Consider the following 16692-nt stretch of genomic DNA (forward strand, 5'->3'; position numbering starts at 1 on the left):
TGTTTTTGTTTTAATTTAAGCTTGATATCTACATACATAATTTTAACCATTCACGTTCTTTCGCGATAATGGTGACAAATTGAATCCAATATTTAAGCATATCCCTACAGCTATTCATTTATAAATACCGCAAATAATAAATTTCCATGTAACTTCGATGAGTTAATATACTATAAAATTAGACAGTACATCCAGGAGAGTAAGATTCATGCCAGAAGATTGAAATAAACGGTAAAATAATGACTCGTAAAATGCGTGGCATAAGTAAATCGAAGGTTTGTTTATCTTTATTCCTTCGATTGGACTAAATATAGATACAATGCATCAATAATATTATGAAGTTGTTTATTTGTATTTACTTTTGTGGGTGAAATAGGCTAACTGAATAGGGGCGATTGCTGTTTCCTCAAGTCTCTTATTGTTTGTACACTCACGTTTACTCGATGCACTTCATTCGGCTCTGTTTTGATGTTTACTGACGAGAGGAAAAGATACGTAGGGAGGTTTACCCCATCTAAGCCATCGGTCGTCACGACGGTTTGCTTGTTCTTTTGAAAGAATCTGCTTCTAAAAACTCAAACCGTAGGCCGCTTAAAATTTCATTTCGCAATTTCTAGAAATCGCTCGTTTATCCAAACCTTTCCTCACGAATTTTCGGCTTATTTGCATATTTATAGTTCCAACTTTAAAATACTAATAATAATCAATACTAATGGTAACAATTTCTAATTTTAATAACTCACGACTTACGTATTATTATTATTCGGCATATATTTTATTTTCCTCACTATAGTAAGTACTACTACTGTAAAGAATAATACAGTAGTTAAAAAGCAAAAATATTAATTCGAAAGTAATCCTGAAGAAACTTTGAAGCGATTTACGAGGCCGTCAGTATTTATTTTGTGATATATTTTTTAAAGTAAATATGTACTTAATTATTTTTTTATTTTTAGAAATGAAATACTTTCTACATAAATATAAGATATTTATTAAGCCTTTTTTTATTTATATTAATAAAATCATACAAATTCATCAAACTACTAGTTAAACTGCCGGAATACGGCGACTGTTATCTATTATACACTGCACTTAGATTATAAGCGAATTAATTAACACGTTAGTAAATTTGCGTGTAACACAGTAATTTCAGTTAAAAAGTAATATAATAATATAAAATTAAAAACAAATCGATACATTAAATTTACACATTGTTGGGCTATATATTATACAGGTTTAAACACTTCGAGTAAAATGTCGTCAACGTACAGCGTTTATAAATGATATAAAGCTAAATAATGCGGGTTGTAATTATATTTTTTTAGAAATTTGAAAATATTTTTTTATAGATATTTTACTTAATAATGTTATAACATTATTAACTTTATTAAGAATTATACGGATCTATAATCAGAACATTAAAAAAATCGAGTAAAAGCCTCTATCTACAGTTGAAGAACTAAGACGTTTCTTAGTGATGATTCATTTCTATAGGCGACTTCTCTCAGGTGCTGCAAATATGCAATCAAAATTGAAAGTTTTTATTAAATATAGTAAGAAAAATACATAAAAGATTAATAATCTGGACGGAGGAAACGATCGAAGCTATTGAGCATTGTAGGTAAGCATAACCTACAAACTGCTACTATACTGTCATTCCCTTTCGTCGATGCCCTTTTTGCTATGATTGTTTGCTCGAATACCTCCGCTGGAGCCGCACTGCAGCGAAAGAACTTCATTGAAATGGCATCATGGCTTTTGGTGATTTTTTAAGTTGACAAAACCATAAATCTCCAGAAATATTTTAGCAATACCTAGAAGCGATATGAGTCAAAAACAATTTTTTGCACAACCGAAATTTTAAAAATTCTCACACGTGTTGCCGTGTGTGTGCTGTGTGTTGCTGTGGTCAATTAGAAAGAACTTTAACTCAACCTTATACCGGTAAATATAGAATTTTAAGTCGAATAGACAAAAAAACTAAAATTAAACATTTTTAGTGTATCCCACACTGAAAAATAATTAGTACTAGACTGAAACCTGCATTCATTGGATGACAACGCGATCTCACCAAAATTTGCAAAAAATATGAGCACCTGTACATCTTTGAACAAATATAAAAATCTTAAACCAAAGAGGTTTTATTCGCATTCCATTAAAAATTAAAAACTATGGTCTCTGTATGAAAAAGTAATGGAAAATAAAAAAAAATAATCAAAATTTGAAAATTTCAATGTTATTTATACATTCCATTCAATTCGAGCCATTACTTGTAGTATGTGTTTAGATCAAAGTTTAGATGTTGTGAAAATAACATTTATTTTATTGTGTTGCATCGAATTGCAAAAGTTTGCAAGGATTAATACAAAAATTATTCGAATAAATCAATAATGGCCGTTTTTATTGCAAAGTTTATACTGTTGCGCTTTCTGTTATTTCATCTTAAAGTATATACTTAAATATATATATTTTTAAGTATTAATTGTCAAACACAACTCGCAAGATTCGTTTTTTTTTTTATATAATATAGTTATAATATATAGAATATGATGGACATCGATATGTTTTAATAACTTGAGTTAGTCGTTCGTCTACAGTGCTAATAAATAAACGCAATACAAAACTCATTTTTATTTATAGCTTAAATTCATACAAGAAGGTACATAATATTAATTTTCACTGCAAATTACGCAAACACAACATTATAAACTAATAGTCCGTAAAGAAAGCCATTATTTATAAATATATGATATATTAGCTGTACTAAAATTATGGACATGATTACAAAATTATTTATATCATTGAGTGCTGAAAATAAAATATTCAAGTTTGAAATTATTTTTAAAGTGACTTAGGTACTTAAAATTAAACTAGTCCAAATATAATTTAAGGTTAAGAGGTGGGAAATGGAATATTTATGTTGCGTTATCAGGTCCCCTAAATTTTAAATGACAAGTATTTTTAAGTTTATTAAACATTGTCAGTATATTTATATTAAATTAAATTGTTTGATTTATTCGATTTTGAACACAAGACAAAGTAGACAAATATTAAATTACTATAAAGTGATTATTAAGTACATAAAAAAATGCTTAAAATTAAGTATTAAATAATAATACAAACTCCTTAAAATGAAGATATGACTTAGCTATTTAATCAACGTATATATACTGTTTTATATATTGGGTTCTGTGGGAGGTTTAAATAAACTGATATCAATGGATATGCTATGGAATGCGGACATAGTGAAACTGACATTGTACTGACAAGACATTTTTTCTATGTTGTGTGAAGAGATTTTGAAATGTGGTGATTTGGGCGAGAAAATTTTTGACATAGGAGAGGTACCACACAGTCAAGTATTCTACCGCAATCGCGACCGAAATAGTAAATACAGGTATTTGGTATCTATGATTTTGTAGGTACCAATTTTAGCATTCCACATTATATTCTTACTTTTTATAATTGATTACTGACCTTTTAATTCTAGATATTTTTGATTGTTTAAGTATCCACACCTATTTCTATAAAAAATAATAATATTATAAAAACACATAAATAAATTATTAATAAAAATTACTGTAATACATATATGTATCATAAATATTATTTAATTAAATAATGAAATGTTAAATTCATTGTCATTTTAAATTCTTGGATAACGTTACAATTTGTTGCTAAGACTATCTAAAGTACATTACATTCATGTAGACTTGACAAGCCATTATCTTATGTATAACAACATTGAATAGTATACATTATATATTACATAAGTACATTGGCATGGCTGGACGACTGACAGGAAATCATTCAAATACTATATGAAGAGTTAAGATCAGTCATTTAGTTGATTAAAAAAATTAAAAATAGATACATACGAAGGCTCTTTCAAGATTTGTCATTTTTGGAACAAAGTTATTTCACGCGAATCACAGATCATTGAACTACCAAAAATCGTCACAAGGATTTATGTGACGATCTTTAGTAGTATTTTTAGTAGTAGGAATTAATTATGTTTCCTCAATCCAGACAATCCTTCCCTCTGAAACTTGAAGATTCTTGCAAAAACTTACTTGAATAAAATATATTCTGATTTTTCAATTTTATACAAAAATCTTTGAGATTTTTTTTTTCTGTCATTGTTGACATCAATAATGGGTTTTGTTGTCGTTGTAATTTAAATACTCTGAAAAGTAATTAATTAATTTTATTGTGCTTCTGATTTATTATATAATATAGCGAAAACAACTCCGTTCCAACCAGATATCCTACGAGAATTATTGTTTTTTTTTGTATTTGTGACTTACATTTAAGTATTCGAATAACTGCAACGCCAATGTAATACTATCGATAAAATATTGTCTATTTTTTATATCAAAGACGGATATTTACATGTTTCACGAACGGAATCATAACATACGCCGTACCACAATTGCGGCTTACAATTGTTTTGTTACATTTTTAATTACACATGGCCATTATATAATTTGGCGTATCTATTAGGTTGGGGAAAAAGTCTTTTCGCATATAGTATGTATGAACTTGTAATAAAATCTCTTTGGCTTATACCATTTGTATCTGGCTGGTTTTGGTATCATTAAAAAGTTTTAATTTTAAAGAAGGCACTTCCAAATTCAAATTAGGAATTTGTGTGATTTTCATTTGTTTTTGTTGTTGTTAAAATGAGTGAATCTAAAGAAGAAATTCGATACATTTTAAAATTTTACTATAAAAAAGGTTAAAATGCAACTCAAGCCGCGAAAAAAATTTGTGATGTTTATGGACCTAATGCAGTATCTGTGAGAGTAGCGCAAGTTTGGTTTAAGCGTTTTCAAGCCGGAAATTTTGATATCAAAGATGCATCTCGCTCTGGTCGCCCTGTTACGGACAAAATTGATGCCATTTTTGAAAAAGTGGAGCAAGATCGGCATATTAGTAGTTACGATGTAGCTGAAGAACTGGAAATTGACCACAAAACGGTTTTGACTCATTTGAATAAAGCTGGGTACACAAAAAAGCTCGATATATGGGTGCCTCATGAACTCACTGAAAGAAACCTAATAAAACTCATTTGTGATTCTTTATTACGACGTAATGAAACCGAACCATTTTTGAAGAAGCTGATAACTTGTGATGAAAAGTGAATCACATACGACAAGAACGTGCGAAAAAGATCGTGGTCAAAGGCCGGTCAAGCTTCACAGACTGTGGCAAAACCCGGACTAACTCGCAACAAGGTAATGCTGTGTGTATGGTGGGATTGGAAGGGCATCATTCATTATGAGCTGTTACCGCCCGGCAGGACCATCGATTCAGGACTGTATTGCGAACAATTGATGAGATTGAAGCAAGAAATTGAGAGAAAGCGGCCAGAATTGATCAACAGAAGGGGTGTGGTTTTTCACCATGACAACGCTAGACCTCACACATCTTTAGCCACTCAACAAAAATTACGAGAGTTTGGCTGGGAGGTATTAATGCATCCGCCGTATAGTCCTGACCTTGCACCTTCAGATTTTCATCTGTTTCGGTCTCTGCAGAATTCCTTAGGCAGTGTCAGGTTAACATCACGAGAGGACTGCCAAAACCACTTGTCGCAGTTTTTCGATCAGAAGCCCCAAAATTTTTACAGCAATGGGATCATGTCACTACCAACAAGATGGCAAAAAGTTATGGAACAAACTGGCACCTACATACTTTAGTCAAATGTAAATAAACTATAAAAAAAACTTTTTGAATTTTCATATAAAATATGAAAAAGCTTTTTCCCCAACCTATTATTCCAACTTCGTCAATATATATATTCAGTCAATATTGTCGCAGTAAACGTATCGTATATATTGTTACGTTCAGCTCTGATTATTAAATACTTAATAATAATACAATAACTAATTAGCTTCGAGGCTGGATGTTTGATTATTGTTTTGTTTGTTGGCAATAATTTGAACAGAAACTTCCTTTGAGTATATTTTATCAATGTTAGAATTAATATAAATACACTAGAAAACACAATTACAGTAGAACCTCGTTAAGTTGAACCTCGGTAAGTTATAAACTTCCAAATTTCGAAGTCTCAAACCTCTTATCATACATACCTACTACCATTTCTTTTCTAAGTAATTTTTTTTCTCTTTTGTTTTGTATTACATAGAATAAGTGTCGTTTTGTACTGTTTTAATTACTATACATTTTGTGTCTGTAGTAGTGTAATTTATTCAGCCAATAAAGATTATTATTATTATCAGTCGAAATGATCAGTGAGTCCTTCCAAGCCATTTTTGTACATATTTTACCCTCCATAACTTGAAAAAGTAAATTTTACCTCAAAAAAAAAAACGTTACCTTAAAAAAACTATACCTCAAAAAAAAAATCGTAAGTATATAACTTTTTATGTCGAATCAAAATCCGCATAAGTCGAAAACTCTATAACTCGAATTTTTTTATCGTCTCCCTTGATGTTTGACTTATAGAAGTTCTACTGTATTTTAATACTTATTATTGACATGTTTCTGACCTATTTCGGTCTCTCTTCCTAACAGTGCTAGTGCACAAGTTTAATGTGTGCGCAAAACACATACACTGTGAACCTTCATTCTTCTAAAAAAGAAAGAGACAGGCCAAGGACCAACAAGTTTACTAATATGGAAGAGTTACTTACTCAGTACTCAGATTTTTTCCATGGAAAACCTCACTAGTCTCACATATTTTGGCCCATCTAGATTTTAAACCAGATACCTAGGTTTATACAGCCACATGTTAACCGCTAAAACAAACAGGCAGTCAAATTAGCCCAGGCTACTAATAACAGTTACATTCTTTACTTAATATTACTCTTCCTAGGCGAAATATTTTCAGTAACAATAACTTTTTAAATATATAATATGACGATTGATATGCGAGTGGCAAGTAACAAATGTTCAATCAACATACGATTATATATATTTGACGTAATATAAATAAATACCGTCAAAAAAGTCTGTTTCACTGGTAATATTGTTTTACCTACATGAAATATTTACAATATATATGCGCTCTATTTCGTCACTGACCTCCCAACAAATTGATATGGCGATATTAATCAAATATATACGAATTTCCCGGTGTTGACTTTGTAAATAAAATAATATATTGGAAATGGAAACAAAAACAATTGAAGCAAGTGTTAGTTCGTACGTGTCTTTGTTGGTGGTTTATAGTTTTATTTTTTTTTTGTATTTCCATTCGGACAATTTTGAGCACAGATCCAAACTCCACTTAGCCGGGAGGCAGTGATTTAGACTATTTGTAATAACGAACATTGGAGTTCAGGCGAGCACAGCAATTCGTTGTCAATTGGCTCACTACTGGGATGGTTTCTGTGATTTCCTCGACGGCGACATACGTATGCGTTGTTTGGGTACAAATAGAGGACAAGAAGCGATGATGGGTGGGCCTGGGCGAGCGGCGCGCTAGTCGTCGGGCAGCGTGTCGGCCAGCAGCGCGGGCGGCGGCGGCACGCCGGGCTGCAGCGTGACGGCCACGCCGCGGTTGAGCGACACGGCGGGGTAGAGCGCGCCGCGCAGCCCCGTGAAGGCCACGTCGCCCTGCGGCACGTCGTCCACGGCGAAGCGCAGCGTGCCGCGCGTCAGGTCCAGTAGCACGCCCACAGTGCAACCGCGCGCGATGCCGCCCGCCGCGCGCCCGCCGTGCGCGCCGCCGTGCACGAACCACGAGCGCACGCCGTCGATGTACATGGCCCAGCCCAGCGCGTCGCTGCCTGCGCACCATCACAATCAGTGCTACCCTACCGCATAGAGCGTCACACCAGTGCGCATTAGTAGGACTTACCGAGCATCTTGTCCCTGGCGACGTCAGCTCGCGCGATCCCGAAGGCGGGGTCCGCGTCGCCGTCGTACTCGTCGATGCGCAGGCGCCAGTAGTGCAGTCCCCGTGCCAGCGGCTGGTCGGCCAGCGCCACTCGCGGCTGCCAGCCGCTGGCGCGCGCCACGAGCCCGTCCGCGCCGATTGCCAGCCCGCCCTCCGCACTGGCACACCGGGCGTCCCAGGTGAACCACGCCACTATAAATGATATTTTCAATATTACGTGTAAAACTTTTACAGATACAGTGTTGAAACTAAACGCAATTTACTGTGTGATCAATTTCTAGAAGCACATGAACGATTTTTACTGTTCAACGATGCTGGGAAAGTGATACAGTTAAACCTATGAAGTAAGCTCAAATTGTAATTTCTTTATTTTAAAGTCTTCACATCTTACAAGATGTTATGTATTAGAATATTGACGCATTTGCGTAGACTGGATTTACAATTATTATCCCAACCAATAAAAATACTTTCTATCGGTCTAATGTGTGAGCGAGTCAGTAAAATTACAGATAATAGATACTTGACATCTGAATTCCGTTATTGGCGACGCATTAATGACATTCAACAAAGGTTAGACTGTGTTCCCTATCGAACTCACCGGGTGATGTCTGCAAGCCTATAACTTCGCTGTAGGGTCCCTCGCCGGCGCCATTGAACGCCTTCACGCGAGCGCTGTACAGCGACGCGTAGTGTAGTCCGTCAATAGTGCACACCGTCTCTCGGCCGCAGTACACCTCCTGGAAGAGATAAAAGGCTTATGATGAGTTCAGATGTCATCGCGCGGCGAGCCAGTAGCATTGCGAATAGCGGACGCGAAGAATATCACGTAGAGTGATTTGATTGCCATATTACACAAAATAAAAATAGAAAAATCAAACAATATATTATACACAGTACCGTGCAAAAGTTTTGGGCCACTCGGATTTTTCCATTTGATTGAAAAAAATATTTTTTTTCATTGGTCCATCGTTTAAAATATGTAAGATAGTTCGAATATAGACGAAAACATCAAATATTTGATTGGTTCGTAGCATATTGTACGTGTACTACGTAAAATAACTGATATTGATGTGCAAAAGTTTCGGGCCACTACACGCCTCGGCTTTGTACTCCCGGTTTGTTTAATTTTTTATGCCTGCTGGTGTCAAAAAATATTCCACAAAGGAAAGTAGCCATCTTGTGGCCACGATGCCGAAACACACGAACATTCAGGTTCGCGAAATCGTAATTAAGCTTTCTTCAGAGGGAAAAAGCTCACGTTTTATTGCAAGGGCTTTATCAGTCGGTAAAAGTACTGTGAATCGTATTATTTACAAACATAAAACAACTAACTTATTGTGCGATAAAAAACGCAGCGGTAGGCCGCGAAAAACTTCAATTCGTCTCGAAAAAATTATAAGAAGAAAGTGTGTTGCCGATCCGCGAAAAACTGCAGCTGAAGTTAATTACGCAGCGAATATCTAGCCAATATTAGTCGCAGTACGGTGTCTCGACGCCTGAAAGACGTGGGACTGATTGGACGTATTGGCGTGAAGAAACCACTGATTAGCAAAAAAAATAAGAAGGCTAGGTTGGACTTTGCAAAAAAATATCAACACTGGACAGCATCAGACTGACGGAAAGTGCTATTTTCTGACGAATCGAAATTCCAATTGTTTGGAAGCGATGGTCGGAAGTACGTAAGACGTCCAACAGGTACTAGATATCATGTAAGGTATCAGACTCCTACTGTGAAACACGGTGGTGGGAACATCAAAGTTTGGGGAGCATTTTTTGCTGATGGCGGTGGTCCGCTTGTGGAAATTCAAGGTAATATGGACGCTGTAATGTATAAGAATATTCTGGTAGACCACATGCTTCCATTTGCGACAAAAAATTTGCCTCGTGGTTGGATTTTTCAGCAAGATAACGATCCAAAACACACTTCGTGTCTTGTCAAAAAATTTTTTCGGAGCCGAAAAGTCCGTGTACTACCCCGGCCGTCACAATCACCGGACTTAAATCCCATCGAAAACTTGTGGCAAGACCTAAAGGTTCGGGCTGGAACGGAAAATCACTCCAATAAGACAGAATTGTGGAATCATTTGCGAAAAGAATGGGAAAATTTGCCAAAAGACCGAATCTCACAGTTAATTGACTCGACGTCTCGTCGATTCGCTGCAGTCATCGCTGCCAAGGGCATGGCAACAAAGTATTAAGTCGAATAATTAAATAGAAAACATTTATCGTTAATTCACCTTTGTTATTTTTGGTTTTTGATTTTTTATTTACATAATAACGTGTGACCCGATACTTTGAACAGTTATTAATAGAAATATTTTGAAAAAAAAAAAAGTTATTTGAGAATAATATCAATGTACATAAATCGTTATTTTCGAAAATAAATAAATATCTGTTATAATAGGCTGTTTTTTATTTATTTTACCTTCGTATTGCTGTGCAATATTTATAAAAAATAGGATGGCCCAAAACTTTTGCACGCTACTGTATATGTATAATGTATAAATAACAACGTTAGCTCACCCGGAAGGGCCCGCCCAGGCCGTCGTCTAACTCGAGCACGTAGCCGCGCACGGCGCGCGGGGCGTGCGGCGCGCGCCACGCCAGCGTGCACGAGCAGCCGCGCGCCGCGCACGCCTCCACCGCCATCTCCGGCGCGCCCGGCGCTGCGGGACACGACACACTATCTACTACCGTTCTCTGTTAAATTCTCCGGACCGCCTTCGAACGACCGATTACGATGGAGAATCTCCTCCCATTATGAAATCTTAATTTAAATCCAACACGATCGAAGCGAGCTTTGATTGTATTGACACTCTATACTAGCGTTCTGTTAAGTTCTCCGGACAGCCTTCGAACGACCGATTACGATGGAGAATCTCCTCGCATTATGAAATCTTAATTTAAATCCGACACGATCGAAGCGAGCTTTGATTGTATTGACACTCTATACTAGCGTTCTGTTAAGTTCTCCGGACCGCCTTCGAACGACCGATTACGATGGAGAATCTCCTCCCATTATGAAATCTTAATTTAAATCCGACACGATCGAAGCGAGCTTTGATTGTATTGACACTCTATACTAGCGTTCTGTTAAGTTCTCCGGGCCGCCTCCGAACGACCGATTACGATGGAGAATCTCCTCCCATTATGAAATCTTAATTTAAATCCGACACGATCGAAGCGAGCTTTGATTGTATTGACACTCTATACTAGCGTTCTCTGTTAATTTCTCCGGACAGCCTCCGAACGACCGATTACGATGGAGAATCTCCTCCCATTCAACTATGAAATTTTAATTTAAATCCGACACGATCGAAGCGAGCTTTGATTGTATTGACACTCTATACTAGCGTTCTGTTAAGTTCTCCGGACCGCCTTCGAACGACCGATTACGATGGAGAATCTCCTCCCATTATGAAATCTTAATTTAAATCCAACACGATCGAAGCGAGCTTTGATTGTATTGACACTCTATACTAGCGTTCTGTTAAGTTCTCCGGACAGCCTTCGAACGACCGATTACGATGGAGAATCTCCTCGCATTATGAAATCTTAATTTAAATCCGACACGATCGAAGCGAGCTTTGATTGTATTGACACTCTATACTAGCGTTCTGTTAAGTTCTCCGGGCCGCCTCCGAACGACCGATTACGATGGAGAATCTCCTCCCATTATGAAATCTTAATTTAAATCCGACACGATCGAAGCGAGCTTTGATTGTATTGACACTCTATACTAGCGTTCTGTTAAGTTCTCCGGGCCGCCTCCGAACGACCGATTACGATGGAGAATCTCCTCCCATTATGAAATCTTAATTTAAATCCGACACGATCGAAGCGAGCTTTGATTGTATTGACACTCTATACTAGCGTTCTCTGTTAATTTCTCCGGACAGCCTCCGAACGACCGATTACGATGGAGAATCTCCTCCCATTATGAAATCTTAATTTAAATCCGACACGATCGAAGCGAGCTTTCATTGTATTGACACACTATCTACTACCGTTCTCTGTTAAATTCTCCGGACCGCCTTCGAACGACCGATTACGATGGAGAATCTCCTCCCATTAGGAAATCTTAATTTAAATCCGACACGATCGAAGCGAGCTTTGATTGTATTGACACTCTATACTAGCGTTCTGTTAAATTCTCCGGGCCGCCTTCGAGCGACCGATTACGATGGAGAATCTCCTCCCATTCAACTATGAAATTTTAATTTAAATCCGACACGATCGAAGCGAGCTTTGATTGTATTGACACTCTATACTAGCGTTCTGTTAAGTTCTCCGGACCGCATTCAAACGACCGATTACGATGGAGAATCTCCTCCCATTCAACTATGAAATCTTAATTTAAATCCGACACGATCGAAGCAAGCTTTAATTGTATTGCTTATCTTTTTACGGTTATATGTTGCAAGTAATTATAACCGCCCATAGACAATGGCGCTGTAAGAAATATTAACCATTCCTTACCAATGCGCCACTAATCTTCGGAACTAAGATTGTGTCTCTTGTGCCTATAGTTACACTGGTTCACTCAGATTTAAACCAGAACACACGAATACTGTAATATTCGGTATCAGTGTTGGCGATAGAATATCTGATGAGGAAGTGGTAACTACCCAGACGGGCATGCACAAAGCCTTATAGCCAAGTAAAAATCGGAGTACGTGTATCTGAATTGCGGCATTTTCCATTGGCGCGACAATATTAGCAGTGGTTGTCTATGAGGAGAGGGAATTATCATGTGACATAATAGGCTATTTGACAATGCAAAAAATAAATTGTGAATTATTGTAATCAGTGTATATTATGAGTTTTAAAATGTTTGTTTACTAACAAAACTTGAAAATAATACTTAATTTATTCAAAAATCAATAAATAAAAATGCATTTTTTCAAACGTTTGTCACGTGATTACAAAACGCTCCTGATTGGCCGGATTTATGATGAAGTCACTTTCTTGTAAACCTTGCTTTTCTAGTATATGCACCACACATTAAAATACAGCAAAGTGACGTCACCGACCCTAATGCAGCGCCATATTGACCAAGTAGCGTTTTCGCGCGTTATTTAAATATTGAATTTTTAATATGATATTTTTGGCAAATATGTACTAGAAATAAAAAAAAACAACTTTTACTGGGTTCCTTAACCTCTACTAAATAATATAAAATGGATTTTAAAAACCAGTCAAATAGCCTATTATCTACTTGTATGCCGTCCTAAAATAAATAAAACATAAATAAATAATATACAGTTCGCTTTATAAAAATAAAAACAATTACAAATTACGCTAACATCGTAGTGTAAATAGGGTGTGTGATAGAGATAGTGCTCCAATGACATAAATTGTTCCATTTTATCGAAATACACTTACTGATAAGTGTGTGTATAGTATGTGAATCATTATTGTCATATTGCTTCATTATTGTACTGTATTGATTAATACATGTACCTAATGCCTATACCACAGTTCAGGGATAAACTTGGAATAACTTTGTACTATATGATTTGTTAAATTATACCTGCTTGACAATTTGTTACAAGGTGTATGAGCATAAAATTGGGTACGAATCAGGCTTATACCCCATGGAAGGATATAAACTACAGATATATATAAAGAATAAATGTTTTTCAAAATCAAACTTTTTTATCGTCAAAGTTCGGCGTCAAAGGCCAGCGGATTGGATTTTTCGACATTTTTCAGTATTTTTAGTTCTATTAATCGATTTCAATAACTGTATTAAGACGTACTTAACTTAATCTTATCAGACACTTTGTCGAAGCGTAAATAATGTAGGAAAAGTAGATTCTAAGTAAGTGTAATGCTATTGATATTGTACCTGAGGTCTTCATTTCCTTTTCCGGAGCTGCAGTCCAAATGTTAGCCGGAATAAAAACATTTATTACAAAATTAAACTTAGAAAAAGGGTTCTTGTTATAAAGTACGTAAAAGTATATCTTTAGACCAACTCACGTATACATTCTATGAAGTTCATTGTCTTTACAGTGCGCAGTACGGGCTCGATGTCCAGTGTTAGCGCGGATGGAGCGGGCGGGGCGTCCAACGACGACCGCAGCCCCGACGTGGTGTCCTGCGCACGCGCAGATAGAATCCTACCCACCTAGGAACGAAATCGATAAAATAGATGTAGGATTATTACAAATTTAATAGCTGAAAATTTCAAGCATATCTAGTATATTAATTATTTTTATTAATAAGTAAACTAGAAAAAAATACCCATAAGATGGAGCGATTGACATTTGGAGCTTATTATGAGAATATATATCTACCATATTTGACTTTTATAGTATGGCGTCAAATGTTTAAATATTATAATTAAACTAATAATAAGTCCATATTCTTGGCCAAGAATGAAAGAACATGACATCATGATTTACTGGTGGCATGTATTTTTAAAGTTAGGAAACGGTGGAAAGCATCTCCCGTCTGGGGGGAAACATCACATCAGAAAGCCTAACAATAATGAATGTATACAAAGTAATTGCTATAAAAATAATTACTATTATCAAGATCTTACTTGGAGAAATGCTGCATGATCCGATTCCTTCAAGGCCTCTATCGAGAAATGTAGTAAGGCGGTCGCTTCGCGCAGTTTTTGCGCGGCTTGAGATGTCAGTGAGCGCATGTTGTTGACGGCCTGAGATCTCGTGTTACGAGCTGCTCTTATTAGCTCATCCCGTCTCCTTTCTATTGCTCGAGTTATCTCTGCGCATGCCTGATCTATTTGTACTTCCAGCTCCTCGCACGATTCCTGATTTAATTTATTCATATTACTTAAATGATAGCATAATATATTTTATTTCTGAAGTTTCTTTAATGTTAGTTATTTGTTAAATGGTACTTTAATAAAACAATGAAACAGACCATGTACATCCGATAATTGGGCAAAAATCTATTAAACAAGTTGACAATAAAAACCAAGCATATAGTATGTGCTGTTGGCTGCTACTTCTATGCATTGGGACACATAACTGTTTAAGTAGTATATAATAGAAATCTATGTAATTTTAAATATTCTTGATGTATGTAGTTGTTTATTATACAATATGTGTTTTGTTTTGTTTTACTTACATTAATTTTATCTCCTGATCCTTTGACTAGTTGGATGTATTCAGTCATAGCCTTAGCTTCTTCAGACAACTGGTGCAGTGTTTGTGATAGTTCAGTCTAAAACAAATTATATTTATACAGAATGAACAATATTACTGAGTTTTGTTGAAACTTAGTTTATACAGGAAGACCACTACCAAAGGAACAATGAATGCATTGTGTAAAAAACAATATGGCTGAAAAGAATTTTGTGAGATGATGTCAGAAAGAGAAGTATGGAAGAGAATATCTAATATCACTAGCCCTGAGTAAAATTGGAATAAGGACAAGAGTATGATGATAATGTAAGGGCAATGTTAATTTTTTTTTTAAGTATTTTTGAATAATCAAAGCCAACATCAACAAGTTAAATTTTCTTCTATTATTAGATTTATTATAAATTTACTTTAGGTGGGTTTTTGTCTAAATCAATAAAACAAAATTAAGTTTCTATAGAAAATAATAAGCATTACATTGATGAAAATAAACAATCTTATCTAGTCATACTTATAAATACAAAACAAAAATATTGATATAGGGAATGATATGAGATGATAGTAATTAATTATATTAGATATTATCACTTGTATTAGCAGTCAATGATAAAAATAGAAAATATTCTTTTATGAAAATTTGACAAAACAATTATTATGATAATTCTACCTTATGTGCCCTAGCTGCACTAGATAATTGCTGTGTTTCATGTGATGAATGTCTCTCGGCAACACAACTTTGGCAAATTGGAACCAAACAGGTATTGCAGTAAAGGATAGGTGTAGAGCCATGGTCGTTACATGTAGTTCCTAAAGCTCTCAACTCGTGTTGTGCAAGAGGCCCTCTCGTGGGATGCCATGCGTCTCTGCAACTCGCACAATACCGTACGGAACACTGCTCACATCGCACAATAGCTGCCCTTCTTTCTCCTTCGCACATTTGACATGCTTCTTCAGCAGGAGGTGTCACAGTGATTCCGCCAAAACGTTCAACAATGGTTCGCATAACACGAAACGGTGGAAGGCCTTCTGCTCCATTATCATCTAAGTATACTTGCTTATTACAAAGTGGACAGGTTATAGTTAACGTCGCTGAAGAGTAGGCAGTGGCCGCGGTAGCACCTGCGTAACTATTGGGTCTTGATCCACAAACAACACCACTATCCGTTTCACTCGAAACAGATGCTTTATCAGCCTCCTGATAATCAGTCGTCACAGTCGATGTATTGTCTGTTTCATGGACATGAGTTTGTAAGCCAACAGCACAAATACGACACAAAGCATGACCACAAGGAAGAAGAACAGGTTCTCTATAGAATTCTTTACATATAAAACATCTCAATTCTTCTTCCATTTTCGATCGTATTACTTTAATAAATTGGATTTCAATATAACTACTCTTTCAGGTATAAAAATAATTTACTAAATTAAACAAAACATGATTGTACTGCATTTTTAATTTGATGATCACATTTCAAATCACTTTAGTCTGTATAGTCGTAAACATAGTTAATAAATAATATTAAAAAATACAAAAGCGAAACATTAAGTTCACCTGCAGCCACAAAGGCACAGATAATAAATTACCTACTCAATCAATCAAAGCACAGATGTACATAATTATGAATGGTAGATATTAGATAAATAATAAGATATTCCTGTTTTGTTTGGTATTAATATATTATTATATCCACAAATATTGAGTAGTTC

General features: G+C 35.7%; 1 protein-coding gene across 1 annotated transcript; it reads right to left on the reverse strand.

The window, feature by feature from the left end:
- Window positions 1-7392: 7392 nt before the first annotated feature.
- Window positions 7393-16545, reverse strand: LOC124532003 (E3 ubiquitin-protein ligase TRIM9). The gene is made up of 8 exons (XM_047106617.1): window positions 15653-16545; window positions 14972-15067; window positions 14418-14651; window positions 13853-14000; window positions 10391-10533; window positions 8466-8604; window positions 7829-8059; window positions 7393-7757 (listed from the first exon to the last, which is right to left on the reverse strand). The coding sequence occupies exons 1-8, from the start codon at window positions 16334-16336 to the stop codon at window positions 7450-7452; spliced, it is 1983 nt and encodes a 660-aa protein (XP_046962573.1). The 5' UTR covers window positions 16337-16545; the 3' UTR covers window positions 7393-7449.
- Window positions 16546-16692: the final 147 nt, after the last annotated feature.

This window comes from Vanessa cardui, chromosome 8 (assembly GCF_905220365.1).
Source record: "Vanessa cardui chromosome 8, ilVanCard2.1, whole genome shotgun sequence".
Classification (NCBI taxonomy): Eukaryota; Metazoa; Arthropoda; class Insecta; order Lepidoptera; family Nymphalidae; genus Vanessa; species Vanessa cardui.

Excerpts from the sequence above, each read along its gene's own strand:
- LOC124532003 (XM_047106617.1), bottom strand. The coding sequence starts at position 16,336 with ATGGAAGAAGAATTGAGATGTTTTATATGTAAAGAATTCTATAGAGAA. Across the intron at positions 14,652-14,971 it reads GATCAGGAGATAAAATTAAT|GAATCGTGCGAGGAGCTGGA; the intron begins GTAAGTAAAACA and ends AAATTAAATCAG. Across the intron at positions 7,758-7,828 it reads CGCCAGGGACAAGATGCTCG|GCAGCGACGCGCTGGGCTGG; the intron begins GTAAGTCCTACT and ends GATGGTGCGCAG.